Source organism: Magnolia sinica, chromosome 4 (assembly GCF_029962835.1).
Source record: "Magnolia sinica isolate HGM2019 chromosome 4, MsV1, whole genome shotgun sequence".
NCBI classification, from domain to species: Eukaryota; Viridiplantae; Streptophyta; class Magnoliopsida; order Magnoliales; family Magnoliaceae; genus Magnolia; species Magnolia sinica.
The window spans coordinates 32081424-32107114 of NC_080576.1; the positions used below are offsets into that span (position 1 = coordinate 32081424).

Here is a 25691-nt window from a genome sequence, read left to right on the forward strand (position 1 = left end):
GGATTAATCCATTGATTAGAACAATCTAAACATTGAGTTCCATTGGTGTATAGTGTAATCTCGACCTGTCACAATCAAGGTCCAATCGTTAATTTTCATGATAACATTGATAACCAAAAAGAGCATTTTGGATACCCTAACCTAAACCGAAACTTGCCTTACAGTTCAGCCTTTTTATTCTTCCAGCTTTTGATTTTTTCATCGATGACTTTACGCTGTATCAACGTTTTTAAATATCTTTAACAGATAGCCGTTTTCGATGACAAATGTTTTTTTAGCGAGATATTCGCCCAACCCTTTCTGAAGACAACCATTTTTTTTAGCTATGTACTATTTTTTCTTTGAACATGATGCACAAATTCCCCAAGTTGGCTCTTTCCATGTTTAGTGACTACCAGGTTAATAATTCAATATTGAAGCTTTAACGTGTAAGCCAGGTGTGACATGTGGAATCATGACTCAATTAATGTTTAAAACTTCTAATAATGGATTAACAATTCAAACTTAACTGTGAAATCTAAAGATAGCTGAATCCAAGAGTTATAAATTACCAACATTACGTATCTTATACTTCTAAAATCAAGATAGCCGTCAAATCGCTTCGCATTCACAAGAATTTTCAAAAAAATTTCTTTCTTCAATTTTTACAATTCTTGCTCAAGACTAAGAGAATACTGATTAGGTAATCTAATCTCCCATCCCCAGCCTAAAATCTACATTGTCCTCAATGTAAAAGACATAAGCATGCAATGCACGTGAGACAACAAAATTGAAGGAGAAGTGATGAAAAGATAGTACCTGATGAAGGAGTTGTACAGCTTTTTTCAAAGCAAACTATCCCAAAACAACAGGAAAGCAAAGTAACCTGACTGCATAAAGCCAATTGACCTAAAGCGACAAAAAAGCAAACTACTCTAGTCCTATGAAAGCAATAAACCTATCTATACCTCCATCAGACTTGGAGATCAATCCTGGTATACAGGATCATTCAGAGGCATGGGCATGTCCTCTTAATCAAATTTCTCGACAAATGGCTTTAATCGATGTCCATTTACTTTAAAGTCATGCCCATTGTCTGGATTTCGAATCTCGACAGCCCCATGAGGTTAAACATTGATAACGGTGAAAGGGCGGATCCAATGAGATCGGAGCTTACCCAAAAAGAGATGTAATCGAGAATTATATAAAAGGACTTTCTGACCTGGAGTGAATGATTTTCGCAGAATGTGTTGGTTATGAAATGCTTTCATTTTATCCTTGTAAATTCTCAAGTTATCGTATGTACCATTCCAGATTTCTTCGAGTTCATTCAACTGAAGTTTGCGTAGCCAGCGTTGGCCAGCTTGAAATTCAGATTTTTGATCGCCCAATACGCCTATGTTCCAACTCCACGGGCAAGTGGCAGCCTTCCCATATACGAGTCTAAATGGAGACATTGCAATAGGGGTCTTAAATGCGATACAGGTATGCCAATAAAGCATCGATCAATCGGATTGACTAATCCTTATGGTCGTGGTTAACCATCTTTTTCAAGATATGTTTGATTTCCCTATTGAAAATCTTGTTGAGGGTCAAATATTGCATATTAGACCCCAGTTATTACTTGATTTTACGAACATGATATCGTTTAACGACCTATTTTTATTATGTTTGTGATGCAAGGTGTATTTAGGAGCCTGAACTGAAAAGAAGTACTAAAGGTATAATTTAATGCTCTGAAGTCACTAAGGAAAGGGATGGACCCCAGGGGACCGAGATTGAAGAATTTACACGCCACAAATCCGAGAAAATCACGCTATTCACGCTAAACGAGCCTAGAAATCATCTAGAATGCAAGATCACAGGGTTCTCACTATCTGTTCGGCTCGAAAGTTTATATATGGCTTGAAGACCATAAATTAACCATACACATCAAATTTTAGCCATTGGATCCTTGTGACAGTGGTCCAACGGATAGATCAGGCCACAAATCTCTGATTTGGGGCCCACTTGATATCTAGATATACTTCAATTTTGATCTCAACACATTAAATGGGGTGGCACAACAAATGGACAAAGCGAATCTTAAATATACGTCATAGTGGACCCCACCTGTTTTGTGCGAGTGCACTCCCGCGTCACACCAAAACATCAAGGCAGCTTTGACTGCCTTGACTCGACCCATCTCGCGCGAGGAGACAGCGTTCAACGCTACCACCGCCGGTCGATCTCAGTGGGCCCTATCCCGCATCCGTTCGGATGATCTGGACCGTCCATTATGTCCAAAGGGGAGGGCATGATCCTCACTAAGGTGGATTCTTGGTCCCATATATGTACAGATAAGCAGATCATCATTCAAACGCAAGATGGACGGCGAAAGAAAAACATCAGTGGACGGTACCAAAACTCAACCAAAACCACCCCTTCCCAACTGGTTTTTCGCCAGAAATCTAATGAACGGGTTAGATTTCTCAGAAAACATTACTGTGGGGCCCACCGAACACGTTAGCATAAGTCAGTTAGAAGATTAATGCACGTCCGAAATTTTCGGACATTCCGATCAGTTGTGGCCCACCACTTCTGATCGGATGACCAATTTGAACTGTCTATCGTATAGGCCGTCCAAAAACGTCCTAAGGGACGTTGGTCATTTGGAAAAGACGCGAGGAAAGTGGGAGGTTTAATGGTTGTTTTCTTGACTGCGTAAACAGCCTTACGCAGGAACCGACTCCAACCACCAACTTTCTCCACTCTTATAAAAGGAAAGAGAGAGAGAACGTGGAGGGGCATCTCAGGGCAGCCGTGGAGGCGAGGACATGAGGCAGAGCGAGAGAGGAGAGTCGTGGAGCAGGCCATCTCTATTGAGTTTTTCTTCTTCCTTTTCTTTCATTGTTTTCCTATGTTATTTTTAAGAGCATTTAGTTGATCATGCCTATGGTTGGCTAAACCTCTTAGCTAGGGCTAAGAGGTGAAGCTTGTAGCGTAATGGGATACTTTTTATGGCCTTGATTCATGTTTATTGAACTCTCTTTGATTCTAGTTTGATTATAAGGAATGTTTTTAGTCTTTAATGGTTTATTGTGACTTAAATTACAATGGAACTGCGATGGCTCTGAGCATGTTCTTGACATTATAGGGATTATAAATTTGGGAACCCTGCTATTCACCATCATCTCCTGGGCATGGTTGGATGACGGAATCCTTCCTAACATTCATACATCCCTTATATTGGATGTGGATTAGTTTAATTTTGTTGTTTGCTTTGTCTCATGGGCATGGTTTTGTGATGAAATCAATTCTAGTTCTCATACCTCTCGTCTATTGAAAACTACATCAAAGGAAGTTCATAGTTGGTTTTTAATGAAATATGTTTCCATTGGATGAAGATGGGACTTTGATTCTAGTTGTGTTTATGAATCAAGCATAAATCTCCCTGATCTTTACAAGTGGATCCTTGAAAACCCTAGTTTCCCACCTTTGAATTTTACAAGTTTTAGTTTAATAATTCATCATTATTCGTTTACATTCTCATGATTTAGATAACATCTTCTTCTAGAATTCTAGTTGTTGTTACTTTTAGAATACGTACAAGGTTCAGTCCCTATGGATTCGACTTCGATCTTATCGAGATTATTTCTACATCGCGACCCTACACTTAGGGTTGTGAACAGCTTGTCTGTGAGTGGTGTGGAGTGCTCACCTTATGAGAGATGTCATATTTCTTCATTAACTTCTCAAATGGCCTATTATAGAAGTGTGAACTTCCATCATTGATGATGGCCAGAGGTGTTCTGAACCGGGAAAGGATGTTCTCATTTAGGAATTTAATGACCATGTGATGGTCATTATTTTGACACTAATCGCTTCAACCCATTTAGTGACATAGTCTATGGCGAGAAAAATATATAGATTTCTAAAAGATTGAGGGAATAGTCCTATGAAATCGATGCCCCACAATCAAATGCCTCTATAATAAGAATGAGATTCAAGGGCTTCATATCGATGGACAACGCTCCCAATTTCTAACAACTCTTACAAGCTTTACAAAACTCATGAGTGTCCCTAAACATAGTGGGCCGGTAAAAACCACACTACAAAATCTTGGTCATGGTCTTTTTAGCGGAAAAATGACCACCACAGGCTTGTGAGTGACAGAAGGAGATGACACTCTGATGCTTATCGTCTGACACACATCTCCTTAAGATTTGGTCTGGTAATATTTAAACCAATATGGATCATCTCAGAAAAAGTTGTGCACCTCGGTGAAAATTTTCTTCTTATCTTACGTAGTCCAATGTGTTGGTATGAAACCTGTGGCAAGATAATTAACAATATCAGCTAACCAAGGTGACTGAGAGACTTTGAACAATTGTTCATCAGGGACATGTCATTGATATGTGTCATCTCAAGGGAATCAGAGGAATTAAGGCGGGAAAGGTGATCAGCTAATACGTTATCTACTCCCTTTTTATCTTTAATTTTTAAATCAAATTCTTGGAGTAGGAGGTTCCATCTTATCAGGAGGAGCTTAGCATCATTCTTAGACAAAAGATACTTGAGCGCCGCATGATTTATGTAAATAATGATCTTGGATCCGATCAAGTAGGACCTAAATTTATCCAAAGCGAACAATACGGCCAAGAGTTCCTTTTCCTTAGTCGAGTAGTTCACTTGGGTAGAATTTAGAGTCTTACTCACATAATGAATAACGTAGGGTTTTTTATCTTTTCTCTGGCCTAAAACCGCCCCAAGAGCATAATCAGATGCGTCGCATATAAGTTCAAAAGGAATGCTCCAGTCAGTGGTTATATGATAAGTACACTGGTCAGCATGCCTTTAAGCTTAGTGAAAGCTTCCTGACATGGCTCAGTCCACTCGTATAGTGCATCATTTTGAAGTAGATTATATAGAAGATGAGAGATGAGACTAAAGTCCTTTATGAATCTTCTGTAAAACCCGGCGTGTCCTAAGAAGGATCGCACGTCCCATATGTTCTTGGGTGGAGGTAGGTTAGATATAAGATCAATTTTTGCCTAATCCACCTCGATTCCTTTGGACGAGATAATATGTCCAAGGACAATTCCCTTATGAACCATGAAATGACACTTCTCCTAATTAAGTACCAAGTTCTTTTCTTCACATCTTTTCAGCACACATTTAAGACTTTCTAAGCACTCGCTGAAAGATGGACCGAAGACAGAGAAATCATCCATGAAGACCTCTAAATATTGTCCCACCATATCAAAAAGGATACTCATCATATATCTTTGAAAGGTGGCAGGGGCATTCATAGTCCGAATGGCATCCTTCGGTAAGCAAAGGTGTTGTGGGACATGTAAACGTAGTCTTTTCCTGATCTTCAGGGGCAATCTCTATCCGATTATAGCCTAAATACCCGCCAAGAAAACAGAATAGAAATGAAAGATCTCTAAAATTTGATTGATGAAGGGCAAAGGAAAGTGGCCTTCCTCGTGATGGTATTTAACTTCCTGTAGTCAATGCACATTCTCCAACTAGTAGTAACTCTAGTTGGCACGAGTTCATTATTAGCATTGGCTACGATGGTGATTCCAGACTTCTTAGGAACTATCTGAGTTGGACTCACCCATTGACTATCGGATTTAGGGTATATGATACCCACATCCAATAGTTTAAGGACCTCGACTTTAACTATCTCCTTCATATTTGGGTTTAGTCTACATTATGATTGCCGAGAGGTCTTCGCATTATCCTCAAGATAAATGTAGTGAGTACAAATTGTGGGGTCAATTCCCTTGAGGGTCCGTAATTGTCCATCCAATGGCTCCCTATGCTCAATGAGAGTAGATATGAGCATACTCTCCTGTTCTTTCTCCAGGCGGGCATAAATCACCACTGGATATGTCTCATCTTAACCTAAATAAACATATTTCAAATCAGAGGGTAAAGGTTTTAGGTCAAGCTTTGGTGGCTTGAGGTTAGACGGTAGAGGCACTTTATCAATTTGGGGCAACTCTTCAAATTGTGGCCTTCACCGGTTAACTTCAACTACCGGCACAACATCAAGTATGACACATGTCTCCTTAATCATGTCATCATCAAAATCATGGAAGTGGGCCAGACACGTCTCTAGAGGGTCAGAGGATAAGGTCAAAGGTGTCCTATCTTCCGTGAAAGTGTCAATCATGTTAATGTCGTGAAAATCGTCATCATCCTCTAATCATCTGCCTGTGTTGAAAAAGATATTCATTTCTAATGTCATATTCCCAAAAGACATACTCATGCCACCATTCCTGCAATTGATAATTGCATTTAAGGTGGCAAGGAATGAGTGATGAAGAATGACGGGAATTTGAGTGTTCATGTTACTGATAGGTTCGGTATCCAGAATGATAAAATCTATAGGGTAGTAAAATCTGTCAACCTAGACCAACACATCCTTAATTATCCCTCTTGTTACACAAACAGAGCGATCAACAAATTGTAATGTGGTTAGGGTGGGTTTTAATTCACCCAAACCTAACTGTTTTATACCTAGTAGGGAATCAGATTGACGCTCGCTCCTAAATCAAGAAATGCGTGCTCAATTCGATAGTTCCCGATTACAAATGATATAGTTGGGCTACTAGGATCCTTGAATTTCTGCGGCACATCTTTCTTTAGGATGGCACTCACTTTCTCAGTCAAGAAGATTTTCTTTTGAATATTCTGCCATCTTTTGGTCGTACACAAATCTTTCAGGAATTTGGCATATGAAGGTATTTGTTTTACGGCATCAAGTAGAATAATGTTGACCTTCACTTGTTTCAACACCTCTAAAATATCCTGAGAGTTTGAGACAGGTTTTGGTGCAACCAACCGTTGGGGAAATGGAGCAACTAGCTTCCCTTAAGGTTCCGGTTCTAAATCTAGTGGGGCATGGCTAGATCCATCTTCTTTGTCCACTTCCGAGTCCTTTGGCTTTTCAGTCCTAACCAGAATGGTTTTGTCTCTATCTTCCCACTCCCAAGAGTGGTGATGGATTTAGCTTGCTCCATCTGATTTGAAGAGCTTAGGTCTCTAACTTTATATCCTAATTTAGGATTAGGAAGAGGTTGAGTTGGGAAGCTTCCCTTATTCCCAATCATATTTTCAGCCTTAAGTCCTTGTATCGCTTATGTAAGGTCTTGAAAGGCTTGTAGCATACCCTGATTGAAAAGCTCTTGCTTTAAAAAGTGTTTAGAACCTTATCCTCTTGAGGTTTCTCTTGAATTGGAATTTGATTTAGGAAACCTTGAAGTGTAGCAGTTTGTTCATTCCTCCAACTAAAGTGTGGATGATTTCTCCAACTAGGATTGTATGTATTAGAGGTGGGCCCACTAAAAGGTCTTTGGTAGTTGCTTATGGCATTAGATTGCTCATTCAATACCTCTAAAAAGGCAGATATAGTTGGGCGATTTTCAGTAGTATGAATGTTGCAACTACAAATACCACAAATAATTTCCCTAGTCGTATCCTTCTTTAATTCCATGGCCTGGAGTTTTCTAATGAGATAAGTCATTTTAGCATTGATATCATTATCCTCTTTCAGGAGATACATTTCACCTCTTTCCTTAGAATGAGTCAGCGTAGACGTAGTACTTGGTCTAGGGGAGATATCCCATGATTGTGTGTTCTCAGCGAGGTTATCAAAGTAGTCCCACACCTCATTGACGCTTTTATTTATAAACTCCCTATTACACATCGTCTCGACTAATTGGTGCATGGGAGATATCAGTCCAACATACAAAAAGTTCATAATGCGCCACGTTTCAAAACCATGTTGTGGGCATGAACTGACAAGATCCTTGAACCGCTCCCAACATTGGAAGAATGTTTCATCTTCCCTTTGGGCAAAGTTCAAGTTCGACTTTCTAAGGGTGTTCGTCTTATAGTATGGGAAAATTTTCTTGATGAACTCCCTTATCATGTCATTCCATCTGCCAATAAATTGAGGGCGTAGTAAATATAACCACGTCTTAACTTTCTCTTTCAAAGAAAAGGGAAGGAGTTTTAACCTGACTGTATCAGATGCATCAGACACATTAGGAAAGTATAAAGTAGCTATGATCTCATCAAACTCTTTCAGATGTAAATATGGATTTTCTGACTCAAGCCCATGAAATTTAAGAAGGAGCTGGATCACCCCTGGCTTGATATTCATGTGTCCTGTAATTCTCATGAAAAATCATGCATCAGGGCATACTCACCCCCGCCGGTTGTAAATAATCTCGTAAAGTACGAGACGGGGGTGCTTGATGCACCTCATTCTCATCCTGGATGTCCTCCACCCTAGGTTGGGGTAGATGAGGTTAGTTTGCAACCACTACTTCAATTAACTCAGGGGATCTCAAGCGGTGTCTAGTCCTGTGATGGATAGTCAACCCCTCAACCAATCCTCCTTCAGTTAAGAGACGTTGAGTGTTGTCACGAACCCACTTGGGCATGAAACACTCGCAGCCTTCAATTCAGATTCTAAACATAACCTAAAAAGAAGAAAGGAAATAGAAATCTAAAAATAAAGAGAAAAGAGTTGGAAAGAAATTACCAAATTCGAAGTTCCTAAGTTGGATCCTACAAAATAAAACAAAACAAGTCCGTTTCTAAAAATAGATAGTTTAAGAATAAAAAGTAAACTATTTTCTCAAAAAGGAAGAATTCTAAAGATATCAAAAAATAGAAAGTTTCTAAAAATAAAATAAAGAAAAGATGAGTTAGTTTCTAGAATTAGAAAGAGTTTCTAAAAAGGGAAGTAATTAACCTAGTTTCTAAAAGTTAATCAGGAAAGTATAACCTAGAATTAGGAAGTTAGTTTCTAAAAGTAATAAAAGAAATCTTAGAATAGAAAGTTTCTAAAAATATAAGACTAAATCCTAAAATTAGAAAGGAAGAAAAATTAGAAAGAAATTACCAATTTAGAAAGCCTGTATCAAGGTCCTACAAAACAGAAAAATTAGGTTAGTTTCTAGAAATCAAATAGAAAAACCTAAATCTAGAAAAACCCTAATTTTAACCTAATTCTAAAACTAGTTAATCTCAGAAGAACGCAATCGTCAGTCCTCGGCAACGACGCCAAAAACTTGTTCACACCCCATATATAGGGTTGTGATGTAGTAATAATCTCGGTAAGACCGAGGTCGAATCCACAGGGACTAAACCTTGTACGTAATCTAAAAGTAACTTGAACTAGAACTAGGCGAAGATGTAATTTAAATCAGGTAAATATGAGAGAATAATGGTGAATGGTTAAACTAAAACTTGTAAAATTCAAAGGTGGGAAACTAGGGTTTTCAGAGGATCCACTTATAGAGATCAGGGAGATCTATGCTTTATTTAAGAATACATTTGGACTCAGAGTCATATCTTTATCCAGATGGAAGATATAATATTAAAAATCAACTATGAACTTCCTTTGATCCAATTTTCAAGAGATGAGAGGTATGAGAATTAGATTTGATTCCATCACAAGACCATGCCTATGAGACAAAGTAAACAACAGAATTTAACCAATCTATATCCAATCTGAGAGAGTTATGAATATAGGGAAGGATTCCATCATCCATCCATGCCCTTAAGACGATGGTGAACAACAGGGTTCCTATGATTATAACCTTCATACATGCATGGAAAATACCAGAAGATATTGCAAATACATTATAATTTAAGTCACAACAAACTATTAAAAACTAAAGGCATTCCATATAAACAAACTAGAATTAGATAGAGTTCATAAATTAAATTTAAATCAATGGCATAAAGAAAAGTCTCCCATCTCACTAAAAGCTTCACCTCATAGCCCTGGCTAAGAGGTTTAGCCGCTCATAAAAATGAGTCAACTAGATCTCTTAAAGAAAAACAACAAGGGAAGAAAGAAAATAAAGAAGAAGAATGAAACTTGGAAGCCGTCTCCACCCTTGTCCCTCTCTCTCTCGTTCTTGCTCTTTCTCCACGTCCAAGAGATGCCTTTCTCTCTCTTTCTCCTCCTTTTATAGAGGTTTAGGTCGACTGGAAGGGAGCTTTCACTGCCAGCTGCGTGCATCAACCAAGAAAACCGTCTGCATAACCTATTTTTGCAACCAAGAAATGCATGGAAACACTTCCACTTTCCTCTCATTTTTTTCAAAGAAATAATGTCCCTTGGGGGGTTTTTAGATGAGTTACACGATGGACGGTTTGGATCATCAATATGATCAAAGATAGTGAGACACAAACGGCCAGAAAATTCAGTTTTCCACGGACGTGCGTAGGCTTACGCACGTACAAGCGCTGACATGTTTGGTGGACCCCATATTGATGTTTTCTAAGAAATCCGATCCGTTCATTAGATTCCTGGCAAAAACCCCTTTGGAAGAAGTGGTTTTTATCAGATTTTTGTGCGGTCCAATATATCAAACCAACTCACCAACCATCCCGTGTTTTCTAACGATCCACGTGTCTACGTGCGTAAGAGACAAAAATGCCACCTAAAAGAGGGTCAAGTCCCATCTCTTGAACGAATGGACGGTCCGGATCATGAAACAGGATGATAAGCGGGGCCCACAAGTAATAAACGGTCGGACAGCATCCGCCAGCTGGCGGACGTTGTTGTTTTGGAAGAAAACGTCAGTCAGCCCTGCACTGACCAACCTTGAGTATTACGGTGCGCGGCGTGTGCACGTGTGCTCTGTGCACACGCCACTCAAGATAAAGGGGTTGAGACCAAAATCAAAACCTATCCAGATATCAAGTGAGCCTCAAATTGATGATTTATGGGCTGATCTGTCTGTTAGGCCACTTACACAAGGATCCAATGGCTGAAATTTTACGTGTACGGTTAATTTATGGTCTTTAGGCCATATATAAATTTTTGAGCCGAACGGATGGTGGAAACCCTGTGATCTTGCATTCTGAATGATTTTCGGACCCGTTTAACGTGAGTGGCCTGATTTTCTTAGATCTCTAGCATGTAAATTCTTCGATCTTGGGCCCATGGGGTCTGTCCCTTGCCTTGGTAATATCTGAGTGTTAAATCCATGCTTTTAATACCCTTTTTCAGTCCAGGTCCTTAAATACAGCGTGCATCACAAACACGATTAAAATGGGTCGTTACTCTTTGTCGCACCAGCCCAACTCGGACTGAGTCTCGTGTCGGGCCAAGTTGTTGGACACTGCAAGAGAAGAAAAGAAAGAGAGAAAGAGTAGAAGAAATGATAGAGAAGAAGAAGGAAATTATGAGGGAGAGAATCGTGCAATGTGGTTGCCGTGTTGACTCAGCTCGACCGGTATTGAGTTAGGTCGAGTCTGGCATCCATTGCTGGTCTTGGAGCAGCTTCTGGTCTGGTATGTTATTTCTAACTCAACCCAACTAGTGTTGAGTTAAATCATGTTTTGTAGCACCAAGGTGGTAATCGGATGAATGTGGAACCAATTTCGAGTGGAGATCGTTCTAGGCAACCAGGTTTTGCCTGAGTCAACTCAATTGAGTCTGGCTTGAACTCAGATTTATCTTCGGACCTTTTTATTGGTTACCACCATTACAAGCCTGAAGATTCAATAGGTGATGCTGCGATAGAGTTCAACCTCGTTTATGCTGAGTCGATTGAGTTAAGCTACGTCAAGTTAAGTCACGAGTTGGACTAAGTTTGTTGGCCCAGTGTGTCCAGTCAAGCTCAGTCAGGGCCCAGGCATTGCTGGACTTTGGAGGAAGAAGAAGAAAAAGAGAAAAGAGGAGAAAGATGAGAAGAAGAAGAAGAGAAGGAAAGGAAGGATGGAGTTGAGTTGCTGCTGCCGAGTTGACTCGGTTGATACTCGGAGAGTCGTGATCTGAGTCCAGGCCTTGTTGAATTCAAAGCGAGAAAAGGTCGAGTACCAAGGCACCATCCAGCTGGCAGGTCTGCTGAAATAGATTTCTTCGAGTCATAGTTGACCCATTATGTCGAAGATGAGTTGGGCCAGGCGTGGGTCCAACATTGTTGCAGAAAGAGCCAGGAATTGAGCCACAATGGAAGCTAGCTGAGCTCGAGTTGAATCCAAGTTAAAGTGAGTTAAAGCTGGGTTGGAGAATTCGACTCGTTTTGATTCAAAGTCAAGTCACATCATGACTCGGATAAGGAATGATGTGCGACTTAGTTGTACAAATGGTTTAAAGTTTGGAGGGATTGGATTCTTGAATATGTGCAAACGATTTCAACAACATAGGACACTAATTTCGACTCTTGAGAGGTGAGGAGTCACCCTCTTTGCCTTCTGCATTCATTGAATTCCATGTTAGTTAAATTTAGTAAGCAATGAAATCTGTAGAATATAATTATAATATGCAAAGTCTGGTGAACTTGATCTCATTGCTACTTATTTTGCTTTATTTAATAAATATTGTGTATTTGCATTTACTTCTAATACTCATGATACAAGTCTCGGAAACATATATATTCTCTTATTACATCTTGTGAGAAAGATCATGTTACAATATTCTTGTCTTAGATGGAGAATTGAAATTATTACATGGAACAGATACACAAGTACATGGACATCATGATACATAACATTCATGCATAACATATGAGCTTTACCGGGTGCTTGATGTGAGCCATCTCCTGTTAGGTCTACTAAGAATTCTATCATTCTAGTATAACCCTCAGGTTGAGTGCATTCATGCCATTATGGGCCGCTCTCTTTACATGAGAATTTTTCAAGTTTCTAGGACTTCCTCGGGTGTATCCTGAATACTTTTTTAGGAGGCTAAATTACCTTGGGTGCTCTCACTACGTAATCTTTTCCAGGTAGTCTACCGCTGGTGACCCCTTCTTTTGGCAGCTGGATATGCATCCACAGATTTGTGACTTTACACATACATCCATACATTTATGGATAAGTTCATATAATATTACTCTCATTATAAATTACTAAGTTGGTTTAAACTATCTTGGAATACTCTGATATGGATGAAATCTTTGAGGGAAATTCTTACTGAGTTATTACTCATCCTATCATGCAGTTGCACCAAATAGATGCGGGTTTATTGACGGAGGAAGACCCCCTAGTTTGGGATCCCATATATGACTGATGAGGAGTCTAGCGAGGAAGGATATCGTGTCGGTTTGGTTGAGCTGTTTGAAATTAACTAGTAGTCTATGATTTACATGCTTTCACTATTAGAACCTTACGCTTTTAATTCCACGGATTGTAATTAAAATCCCCTGCTATGGGATTTCTTGTTGTTGACTTTTACATGTATTAAACTTCTTTGTTAATGTTCTTGACATTTATGACTTATATAGTAGTTGTCTTACTTTATTTTATGAGATTTGCTATTAATGGTAGTTCACTTCATAATGTAATACTTGGGTTCTCAATGATAAGCAATCATCCTCAGGTTATGAGAACCAGGGTATTACAGTTTGTGGAGACAAATTCATCAACGAAATAAATCGGCTAAGAATATACTTATCTGGTCAGGGAGAAGACGCAAAACCCTGCCCTAATGCCTCGTGGGAAGTACGAATTCTATTCCAGGCTCTTACACTCAATTAAGAAAACTCCCACCCCCTCCACACCAAATTCGACTAGCCACAAAAATTATCATAGCAAGCCTATTATAATATATGAAGATTCAAAAATAGAGACAGTGTAATAAATTAGTAAGAAATAAGAAGAGAAAAATGCTATATTAAAAGCTTTGGAAGAATAACAACTGAAACTTGCTTTGAAGATATATAGGAAAGAGGTAGAGACATCTAGATATTTATGTCCTCCAAGACAACATGATGTTGAGGCAGGGTCGAGCATAGAAACAAAGAAGAGCTACAAAATATCAAAGTTTTTCTTCAGACTCTCCTCATTCTATAAGATGTTAGGAACTCCTTATAAGTCGACTCATAAAAAATGATTGAAAAAATTAGCTAAATCTATACAGGAACATGATGCCGAAGTTTCACCACATTCTGATTCAGAAGAAGTAAACAATTACCTAGGAAAAGATAACACATCTGGATCTGCAAACATATTTCATGTCGTCGATGAAACTTAAAACGCATCAAGTGTTTAGGATGATGAAAGCGATGCTGATTGATCGGGTTCAGATAAAGGTGATAACTCTTTTACCCGCCGACCGAGAGGGCGTTCATCATATGGACTATATTAATAAGATGTCAATGAATTTTAAGTGAGTTTATGATTTTTTAGTAATATTCTCATATTGTTATTTGATAGCTTGTATTAGTTTGTCATGCACTTCCATTGAACTTGTCTTAGTTATAACAATCTTGATTTTTTATCATTTTAATTATTTTATTATAATTTTTTTATAATTTTAATTATTTTATTATAATTTGTAAAATAATATTAACTCGATTCGACTTGAATAGCTTGCTCGACCCGATTTGATCCCAGCTCAACTCGACTTGAACCAGTGAGCCGAGTTGAGCTAGAGGGGTGGGCTGGAAGATGTTATCTCGGGATTAGGTAATGGAGGGGTCGAGCGAGCCAACTCGAACTCACTCGTGTACAGCTTTACAGCGAGGCAAGAGTAAGAGCCCAACTTTGCTAAGTGCATATGCATGTGCAATAAAGCTCATATGCACACCACATGTGGCCTCAAATTGAATAGCAACAATGATTACGGGCCTCCTCGATGAAGACATAGCTTGCGACAATGCGCACAGATGGGGCGTGATGTACATGTACGATCTATGAGGCAGACACCATGGGGCCCACTTGATGAGTGGCCTGAATCTCTCACACGCTTGACATTTGTGGGAGAGTAGGACAGGTACCCACTATACGGCTATTGAGGAACTTAAATAAAGTCCTGTCCATCCACCCCGTCTACACGTAGCCCAACCATCCGATGTTCCAGAGTATCCATGTGGTGATCTATACCCAGTCGTGGATGGGCCTGGATTCGAGAAGGCTTCGAATGATCATAACCTTCCAACCAAATGGGCGTTCCTGTTCTATGGGGTTGTCAATGGGCCTGGACTTCTATAGGTTTGGGCCCACTTGGGTTGGGATCAAGTGACCGAGCTGACACTCCCTAATGTTGTATGATAACCATTATTTGACCGTCCATTTACAAACAACCGTTAACATTGATAAGATCATATGATGGTACAACATGTAAATTCTGGCCCATTGACGACGATTCCCACAGGATGGACGCTCCAGATCATCAGATCACAAAATACAACTGCACCATTGGTAATCGAGGCACAATTTGGAGTAGTCCGCAGGGATACCGAAACGCTGCCTCCCTGAGAAGTTTTTTCCAACACCTTCAAGCCTCTTACAACTAACTTAACTAACTGAATGCTTGCAGCCTCACCCAATCAATACCTATCATTGCTACAAAAATGCAAGACCATGGCCCACCTCAAGCAGATCCACTGCCTTTTCATCATCACAGGCCTTTCCCAAGACACCTTCTTCATGACCAAGATCCTCCATTTCTGCATGTTTGTGCGGCCCCGCTATCTCGATTACGCTTCGCTCATCTTCGATCGAATCGATGCACCCGATACCTTTATTTGGAATACCATGATAAGGGGTTTTTCTATCAGTCCTCAGCCTGAGAAATCCATTGTCTACTTTGCTAGAATGCGCCGGAATGGCGTAATTCCCGACAGTCATAGCTACCCTTTTCTTCTCAAGGCCCTTTACAAGACGAAGGAAGAGAACCTAAATCAGATCCATGGTCAGATTGTGAAATCTGGGTTGGATTTCAATACATTTGTGAGGAATTCTCTGGTTTCGGCTTATGCGAATGGTGGGGACTTGGTTTCTGCATGGCAAGTGTTTGGTGGAATTGGCGAGAGAGATACGGTTGCTTGGACAGCAATGATTGATGGGTGTGTTAGGAATAATCGAGCAGAGGAGGGCTTGAATCTTTTTATGGAGATGAGAATGTTGGGTGTTGAGATTGATGAAGTGACTATTGTCAGTGTTCTGTGTGGGGTTGGAATGGTGGGGGATGTTTGGCTTGGGAGATGGATTCATGGTTTTTATGTATTGTGTGGGAGGGTGATTTGGGATGTTTTTGTGGGTGGTGCTCTTGTGGATATGTATGCTAAATGTGGCTATTGTGATGATGCCCGAAAAGTTTTCGATGAAATGCCTCTAAAAAATGCCATTTCTTGGAGTGTGTTAATAGCCGGTTATGTTCAATCTAGTAGGTTCAAAGATGCATTAGTAGTCTTCCAAGACATGCTTCTAGAAGAGGTCGTGCCAAATCAACCCACATTTACTAGTGTTCTCACTGCATGCGCACAACTCGGGGCCATAGATCAAGGGAGGTGGGTCCATATGTACATGGATAAGAACAAGTTGGAAATGAATTTGATGCTAGGGACAGCATTGATAGACATGTATTCAAAATGCGGGTGTATAGATGAGGCATTCATGGTCTTTCAGAGTTTGCATCGAAAGGATGTGTATCCTTGGACTGCAATGATTAATGGACTGGCCATGCATGGGCATGCCCTAAGGTCCTTAGATCTCTTCTCTAGAATGTTAAGGGATGGTGTCCATCCCAATGCAGTCACTTTCATAGGTGTTCTTAGTGCATGTTCTCATGGTGGCTTGGTTGATCATGGGCGAATGCACTTTGACTACATGAGTCAAGTTTATGGTATTAAACCTAGTGTAGAGCACTATGGTTGTATGGTTGATCTCTTGGGTCGCGCAGGTCATTTGGAAGAAGCATGGGATTTGATTGAAAACATGCCAATGGAACCTAGTGCTGGTGTCTGGGGAGCTCTCTTTGGTGCTTGCATGATCCACAAGGATTTCAAGCTAGGGGACCGTGTTGGAAAGCATTTGATCAAGTTGCAACCACATCATAGTGGTAGATATGCCCTTCTAGCTAACATGTACTCGATCTCTCAGAAGTGGGAAGAAGCGGCCCACATAAGGAAGCTGATGAAAGGGAAAGGGGTGGAAAAAACACCAGGATGTAGTTGGATAGAGATCGATGGTGCAATTCATGAATTCATTGCCTTGGACAAATCTCATTCCAAATCCAATGATATCTATCTGATGTTAGATGGAATCACTATACAATTGAAAGCGGCCGGATATGCGCCAGATGCTGCACCATTGCTATTTGACATGGACTCGGGGTAAGCAAAGAAACTATATTTCTAGTATCCAAAGCACAATATCACTGCCAAAATTGGTAGGGATCCTTACATGGGGAAGTTAAGATATTCAAATTGCTATGTTTCCATGCTGTAAAACAATTACACTCCCATTTTGAATAGAAGTTCTACAATCCTCATTTATCTCTTCTTACATATTTCTTCGGTTTTACCTATGCTACATCTTTCCTAGAGTCAGTGAAGCACTGTTTTGTGCATATTACCATGCTTGCATCCATAGAAACTAAAAATGTCATGAAATTTACACAGATAAAATACCAAGTTGCATCATCAAATCCATCAGCTACAAAGGCTAGGTCATAGAACACGTCACAAAAGTTACACAGATTAAATACCAAGATGCACCATCAAATTCCTAGAATTACTCCAAAGATCACTCGGAGAACACATGGGTTGCATGGATTGCAATCCTAAGGGTAAGGGAGAGTGGCAATGTGGTTATGAGCTACTGTGCCAATCCATAGCTTACCATCTACCTCTTTAACTTCACTCACTAGTTTCATCACTTCACCTCTTCGATCTTCAAGGACCTCTAGAATCTCTCCTTTTTCATTGAAGAGCGAGATGACTGTGTACATCTTCATTGCCATCATCCTTGCCAAGTAATTCAGCTTTAGGGGAAGTCTGAAGTAGATGCTTCTTAGCCATGGATTGTGGGACATGACCTCTTGAACCGGGGTCCGACAGCAGTCAATCGCTACCCAAAACTGACCCTTGTCGTTCAATCGTATGTTATCTGGAAACCCTGGCAGGTTTGCAAAAATCTCCACTTCTCCACTCCTAGGGCCCTCTAGCCAATATCTCATTACCCTGAAATGTTTAAAGAATAAAGATGTTAGCATCATGGACATTTTCTTCTTAATTTGTTCCTTATCTTAAACAGAACTCACACACGGGCTCACACTCTATAGATAGAGAGATGGATACACATATACACATGCGTGAGATGATATATTGCATTTGGAGGCACACCATTTTTGTACATACACATGGCATACCTTACACGCCGCACATGTATATGATGATCCAAACCAGGCATCCTGCATGCTCTTCTACTGTTTAACCACTAACCAAAATTGTTTTAATTCATTAACTTTTTTTTTTTTTTTCCTGAAAAAGATTTGATAACCTTGGTTCAACTGCGGATTTGCTCCTTGATAGAGCAAAATGGCAGAACCAGATTCGTGTAGGTGACCCCAATTAATTGATATGAGGCTTGGATGACAGTGATGTTGATGAAGATGATGATGGTTGGTGCTAGGCGGACAGCTGGTCGGTAAACTTTTGTTGAGCAGTCATCCAAACCGATCCCAAATAGCTTGGACAAGGTTATGATGATAATTGATGATGACAATGACGTTGACGATGATTGGACTAATCAAACCATCTAATAAATGAACCTTTTCCCACTAAGTTGCTAAATTTCATCTTTTAGTGTCTATTTGCATACAACCAATTCAAGGGTTGTGATCATCCGAACTGTTTTTTTTTTTTTTTTTAAATAAATAAAAATAAATTATGGACCATGATCTATGGAATGGCAGAATGGGATTTGTGTAGCCAACCCAAATTAGTTGGGATACCGCTTAGTGATGAATGAACTGATTTGATATCATCCATGTATGCCACACACACACACACACACACACAGAGGGAGAGTCCATACCTACAGTTAGTGGTCTCTGTGAATAGGAGAAAGGTTTGATCCTTGGAAATCTGTACTCCATTTGGAAAAGCCAAACCATGTAGAACAACATGAGTAGTTTTGGAAAATGGATCATATCTAAGCAGCCTTCCAGTGGCTTCTCCTTCCAACAGTATAAAGAAGTGATTCCTATTGCATAAGCCCCATCCATCAATCGCCAACCCAAGCAATGGAAATGGACCCAAAACACAAGCACAAGCTAAGTCAAACACCTACAACCTACTGCATCTCATGCCTAAAGAACCAAAACCCAAGTCACAAAACAACTGCAAAAAGGCAAGAAACACTTACAATCTGTTGTATCTCATGCTAGTGTCTGTGAAAAAAATGGAGCCATTACTATGGACGTCCAAGTCATTTGCGAAGAGGATCGGCTTTCCTCCTGCATGCGTTGCCAGTTGACTGGCGATCCCTCCATTTGGCCTGATGACCAAGAGGCCGTAGTAAGCGTCGGCTATGTAGAGATCTCCAGTCCTCCTATCGAACCTTAGGCCGAGAGGGCGGCCACAATGCTGCTCGTGTTTGGATTGCTTGGAGGTGGTTGAATTAATGCCATTGGAACAAGGTCTCTTTGACCTTCAAAAGAGTCATTTTCGGCATGCATGCATATTAGAATTTACAGCGATTGTATAGTCACAAACTGGGAAGCAATTTGATAAGCTTGCATCGATGTGCCAATGCTAGTGTTTGAGTGCCAATTTAACCAGGCTGGGCTTGGGTTGAGGCTACTCGGGTCAGCAAGCTGGACCGAGTGGACTGTGAGATACTGAGAGAGCGGATGTTGGCCAGACCAGGACCAAGTCATAAAAGGTAAAAGCCATGAAATGTGTCAGGTTTAGGCTGATCTCAGGGCTAGTTACTTTTATCGAGTGAATTCGGCCATAGAAGATTTGTCCCGGTTCTGGTTCAGGCTTCCCCTGACATGGCCCTGAACTGGACCATTGATCGGGTCCATTTTCGGCTATACAGCGATATGGAATTCCAAATATTTTGCTGCCCAATTACAAGGTCGCATTTCTTCCCAGATGGGCCCATTGAATATTAGGTAGCAACAGACCAAGCCTGAGCCCATTTATTTGTTGGGCCTGAAATTCAGACCTGTGCCTGACCCATATGTTTATCAAGGATGAGAGATTGGCCCTTGACAGCCGAAAATGGCCCAATCAAATATGGGAATGAGCCTAGATTAAGTTGCAGAAAATGAGCCCAGCCCCAGTGCCTTTTTAGCCTTAACCTCTCTGGGTTAGAGTCAGACCAGCTCCATGATCTGGTTTAAAATCACAAACTCACCAGGTAGGTGTCACAAGAGCGAACGTCTCCCATCCATCCTCGTCGCCCATCCATCTCACAATGCGCCCATCGGCCAACCCTGTGTAAGGCCCCCTCCCCTCAAGATCGAACTCCAACGACTCTGGCCCGTAGACCTCACCTACAAATTCCAACTTCCCTTCTTTCAACCGGCTCTGGTTATCCCTAGGCCAGTGTTCCATGACTAGCCTGTATGGCGCGATGTCATGCCTAACAGGCCTGTAGTTTTGGCTGCCCAACGGGCCCAGATGAAATGGGTCCATAAAAATCAGGCCCAGGCCCAGAATCAAGAGAAAAAGAAAAGGGTGTTGTGACACTCTATCATCCCTAAATGAGCCTTTCTTTTCCATGAGTTTGGCACTTGGGTCCTGTGAAAAAAGAATGAACAGATATGTAGCCCGTATGGATTTTTATCCATTGAAACAAGCTGTCCACATGCATTTTGCATGATAGATTTTTATCCGTTGTAACAAGCTGTCCACATGCATTTTGTGTGATAGGTTGATGGTTGGGAGTTAGGGTTACTTTCAGGTGGGTCATGTTTTCAGTACTCTTTCCGGACTGTTGAAAACCTACGTGACCGGAGAATATTATCATAAGTGCGAGAGTAGGATTCTTCGTGCTCCCCAATTAGAGTGTAGTATTAAAACGCAAGAGACATTACATCCTACTCGCATCTTTCGTTTGGACAAGTGGGGCCCATAGTACAGTGATCTAGACCATTGGGTCTGTGCAATCCTGCCGTGGGTAGACTGTACTAGAAAATCTCCTCAACAGGACAATCCTAACATTTCGGTTTTGGCCTGTGAACGGTCGGTTGAGAAGAGAAATACAGCGATACTCCACATTCTAACAGTAAAAGGGCATGGTGGATGGGATATTCTGGTAAGGGGAATTTTAGGGCATCCTCCATCTTTTGTGGGGCACACCAGATCAACGGTTTGGATCTCTGAAAAATGTTCCACACTTGTACAGACTAAATCCGCGAGTACAAGTGGAATGTCCATGATTCGGTGCCGACCATGACGTAGAGTGAGATCGTACCGTCGATCTGCCAGATCATGGTCCATGATCTGTATACCTGCTCTTGTCTTTTAGTACACATAAGCCTAACGTCTTGGGTCGACTCTAGTACATTACTATTTTAAGATTTTGTTAATGAAGCGTAGATATACAACGAGTCTCTAGAGAATATCAAAATTATGGGCTACAAATCATCCGAGAGAAACTCAGTGACTCATTACTAACTCACTGAGTGAGATCACAAACATAGTTAGCAAGCTGGATCAACGCAGATGAAAAAACCCAATAGGAAGGGGTTTGGAAGCACAATCAAACTAAAAGGGGGATCTAAGGTTTAATCAAGTAGACTAATTGCCCAAAATCATTGTAGTTTATAATCTATAAAAATATGTAATGCTGGCAGCTTTTGAACATTTTATCTCATGTAATTAGCGTGGGAAGGAGACTTTATAAGTCAAGGAGTGTAGCACCCTACGTGAACTTATGAATAAGCTATCAGATCATGTCAGACCAGCATGATGAATGTGTGACATCCACTTGGTATGTCTATTAGGATAGTTGCAGGCCACATGATCACAAGAACTTGGGATGTGTCCTCCATCTCTCTCTCTCCCCCCCCCCCCCTCTTATGTATATATATTGGCATGTAGTTTCTCTCATGTCCCTCTCCCCTTTCCTCTCTCCACGTGCATTGTACGTACCATATCCCGGGCATCCATAATAAGAAAGAAGCCCTCAAATTGTAACGTTGTCATATCCAACTTGAAAGTAGAGTAACTGTGATTTGGAGGCCAGATCCTACAAGGTAAATAAATGATATCTAATTCTATACCCTAGTTATCACATGGTCTTATAAACATGATAATGTTTAGCATTCCATTTTAATTATGTTTTTGTTGCAAGGTGAATTTAAGAGCTTGGACTGAAAAGGATACTAAAGGCATGGATTGATGCTCACAAATTACCAAGGCAAGGGATGGATCCTAGGAGACCGAGATCGAAGAATTTACATGCCAAATATCTGAAAAAATCAAGTGATTGAAGATAAAGATGCCTGAAAATCGTCCTGAATGCAAGATCACAGGGTTCCCACCATCCGTTTGGCTCGAAACTTTATATTCGATCTAAGAATCATAAAGTAACCGTACACATAAAAATTTATCCATTGGATCTTTGTGAAAGTAGTTCAACTGAAAAAATCAGTCATAGATCACTAATCTGGGGCCCACCTGATCTTTTGATATGCTTCAATTTTGGTTTCAACCCCTTAAATTAGATAAGAAAGAAAGTGGTCGGAGTAGATTTCTCATGAACATCACAATGGGCCCCACCTTGGGGTGTGTGCGCACACAGCACTCGTAATCCCGCAATGCACTGGACCAGAAAGTCTGGTCAAAGCACGCTGATCCGATCTCCTTTCAAAAACGGAAGTTTCTGTTTTTCATCCGCCAGTGTCCACACAGACGATTTCAGTGGGCCACTATCATCATCAAGTTCCATGATTTGGACCATCCATTCGATCCAGAGCGTGGGGCCGACCATAGCTATGATGTCCTTTTACGACCATGCACGTACACACGCGAATATCTTATCCAAATGCAGGATGAACGGCAACATGATTTGATACAGTGGGCCGCACCAAACTCAAGAAAAACCATCCATTCCTGACTTAAATTTTGTCATGAATCTAATGGACGGGGTGGATTTCTCCGAAAACATCATTGTGGAGCCCACCGAACACCTTAGTGCAGGTACGTGCGCAAGAAGACATCCGATGTTGTCCGATTTTCACAGTCGTTGTGAGACCATGGCATTGATCGGATGGCTCATCTGGACCGTCCATCTTGTAAGCCATCCAAAACTGTCCAAAGGGATGTTGTTTTTAAAGGAAAGAAGGACGTTATGAGAACTAGAGATCTGTGTTCTTGGGCTTTCACGCAAAGCTGAGTAAGCTGCTGCGTAAACAGACTTACGCACGCCGCCTTCTCCACTGCCTCTAAGCACCACTCGACCGACTTCCAATGCCTATAAAAGGAGAAGAGAATAGAGAGAGATCATCATCTGGACGTGAGAAGCAAAGGCGAGAGAGAGAGAGAGAGAGAGAGAGAGAGAGAGAGATGTGGAGACGACCATTGAGTTTTCCTTCTCCTTTTCTTCTTTAGTTTTTTTGTTCTTTCTTTTAATGTTTTTCTGAGTTTTAGATCATCATGTCTATGATGAGCTAAACCTTTTAGTTCGGGCTAAGAGGTGAAGCTTGTAGCGTGATGGGATATTTTCTATGGCTTTGATTCATGTTTAAGATGAACTAACTTTGATTTTAGTTTGATTATAGGAAATACTTCTAGTTTTTAAGGGTTTGTTGTGACTCAAATTACAATAGATCTGTGATAGCTTGGAGTATATTCTTTTCATTATAGGGATTGTGAACTTAGGAACCCTGTTGTTCACCATCGCCTCGTGGACATGGTTGGATGATGGAATTCTTCTTAACGTTCTTAAATCTCCTAGATTGGTTGTGGATTGGTACATTCTGTTGTTTACTTTATCTCATGGGCATGGTCTTGTAATGGAATCAATTCTAGTTCTTATACCTCTCATGTCTTGAAAACTGGATCAAAGGAAGTTCAGAGTTGAGTTTTAATGAGATATCTTCCAATTGGATGAACATGGGACTCTGATTCCAATTGTGTTCTTGAATCAAGCATAGATCTCCATAATCTCTACAAGTGAATCCTTGGAAACCCTAGTTTCCCACCTTTGAATTTTACAAGTTTTAGTTACATAATTTAGAGTGATTTTCTTCAATTCTCCTGATTTAGATTACATCTTCTTCTAGTTCTAGTTCTAGTTACTTTCAGAATACGAACAAGGTTCAGTCCCTGTGGATTCGACCTTGGTCTTACCAAGATTATTACTACATCGCGACCCTATACCTGGGGTGGTGAACAAGTTTTTTCCGTCATTGATGAGAATTGATGGTTGCGTTTTTCTGAGATTAGCTAGTTTTGGGATTAGGTTAAGATTAGGGTTTTCAAATTTTAGGGTTAGGTTTTTCTGTTTGATTTTTAGAAACTAACCTAACTTTCCTGTTTTGTATGACCCTGATATAGACTTTCTAAATTGGTAATCTCTTTCTAATTTTTCTAATTTTTCTATTTTTAGGATTAGGGTTTTATTTTCTATTTTTTAGACACTTTTTAATTCTAGGTTTAGAACTTTCCTAATCAGTTTTTAGAAACTTTTTATTTTCGGTTTTTAGAAGTTTTTCCTTTTTAAACTAATTGACTTTTTATTTTAGGAACTTTCTAATTTTAGAATTTTTATTTTTAGAAATTGACTTGTTTTGTTTTGTTTTGTTTTGCAGGACCTTAACTTAGGAAGTTCTAATTTGGTAACTTCTTTCCAACTCTTCTTTCTTTCTTTTAGGTTTATGTTAGAATCTAAGATTGAGGGCTGAGAGTGTTTCATGCCCAAGTGAGTCTGTGACAACACTAGACGTCTTTTGAGTAAAGGAGGATTGGTTGAGGGGTTAACTATCCATCGCAGGATTAGACACCACTCGAGATCCTCAAAGTTAATTGAAGTGATGGCTGCAAATCAACCGGTTAATCAATCGGGAAGACGACCTCAACCTAGGGTTGAGGAAGTCCAGGATGAGAATGAGGTGCATCAAGCACCCCCGCCTTGTACTTTGCGAGATTATTTACAACTGGCGAGGGTGAGTACGCCCTCATGCATAGTTTTTTCAGAAAATACGGGACACATGGATATTAAGCCAGGGGTTATCCAACTCCTTCCAAAATTCCATGGACTTGAATCTAAAAGTCCAAATTTGCACTTGAAAGAGTTTGATGAGTCATATCTACTTTATATTTTTCAAACGTGTCTGAGGACATAGTCAGGCTGAAACTCTTTCCCTTTTCTTTGAAAGAGAAAGCTAAGACGTGATTGCATTCACTACGTCCCATATCTATTGGCAATTGGAATGACATAATAAGAGAGTTCATAAAGAATTTTTTTCGACATCATAAAATGAACACCCTTAGAAAGTCAATCATGAACTTCGCCTAAAAGGAGGATGAAACATTCTTCGAATGTTGGGAAAGGATCAAGGATCTTGTCAGTTCATGCCCACAACACGGTTTTGAAACGTGGGGCATTATACACTTTTTCTATGATAGTCTGACATCTTCTATGCGCCAATTGGTTGAGACAATGTGCAATGGGAAATTCATGAATAAAAATGTCGATGATGTATGGGACTACTAGGATAAACTTACTGAAAACGCACAATCGTGGGACACTTACCCAAAATCAAGCAACACTTCTAGGCCTACTCAATCAAAGGAGAGGGGGGTGGATTATACCTTCTGAAAGAGGATGATGATATCAATGCTAAAGTGTATAATCTCATAAGAAAATTCGAGGCCATGGAACTAAAGAAGGATAAGGTTAAGGAAACTGTTTGCGGTATTTGTGCTTACAACGTTCACACAACTGAAAATTGTCATAGAATACCTGCCTTTCAAGAGGTGTTGAACGAGTAATCC

At 40.3% G+C, this 25691-nt stretch overlaps 2 protein-coding genes and 2 non-coding genes across 4 annotated transcripts; 2 read left to right on the forward strand and 2 right to left on the reverse strand.

The window, feature by feature from the left end:
- Positions 1-7751: 7751 nt before the first annotated feature.
- On the forward strand, positions 7752-7858 carry LOC131244829 (small nucleolar RNA R71). Its single transcript, XR_009170602.1, has one exon. It is a non-coding gene; the product is annotated as a small nucleolar RNA R71 (small nucleolar RNA).
- A 7364-nt stretch (positions 7859-15222) lies between these two features.
- LOC131242972 (pentatricopeptide repeat-containing protein At1g50270) lies at positions 15223-17232 on the forward strand. Its single transcript, XM_058241989.1, has one exon. It carries the CDS (start codon positions 15259-15261, stop codon positions 17068-17070), a length of 1812 nt encoding a protein of 603 aa, XP_058097972.1. The 5' UTR covers positions 15223-15258; the 3' UTR covers positions 17071-17232.
- A 123-nt stretch (positions 17233-17355) lies between these two features.
- LOC131244440 (protein STRICTOSIDINE SYNTHASE-LIKE 13) lies at positions 17356-20490 on the reverse strand. The gene is made up of 4 exons (XM_058244039.1): positions 20101-20490; positions 19102-19386; positions 18772-18939; positions 17356-17915 (listed from the first exon to the last, which is right to left on the reverse strand). Exons 1-4 carry the CDS (start codon positions 20466-20468, stop codon positions 17516-17518), a joined length of 1221 nt encoding a protein of 406 aa, XP_058100022.1. The 5' UTR covers positions 20469-20490; the 3' UTR covers positions 17356-17515.
- Positions 20491-25179: 4689 nt separating this feature from the next.
- On the reverse strand, positions 25180-25286 carry LOC131244929 (small nucleolar RNA R71). Its single transcript, XR_009170697.1, has one exon. It is a non-coding gene; the product is annotated as a small nucleolar RNA R71 (small nucleolar RNA).
- Positions 25287-25691: the final 405 nt, after the last annotated feature.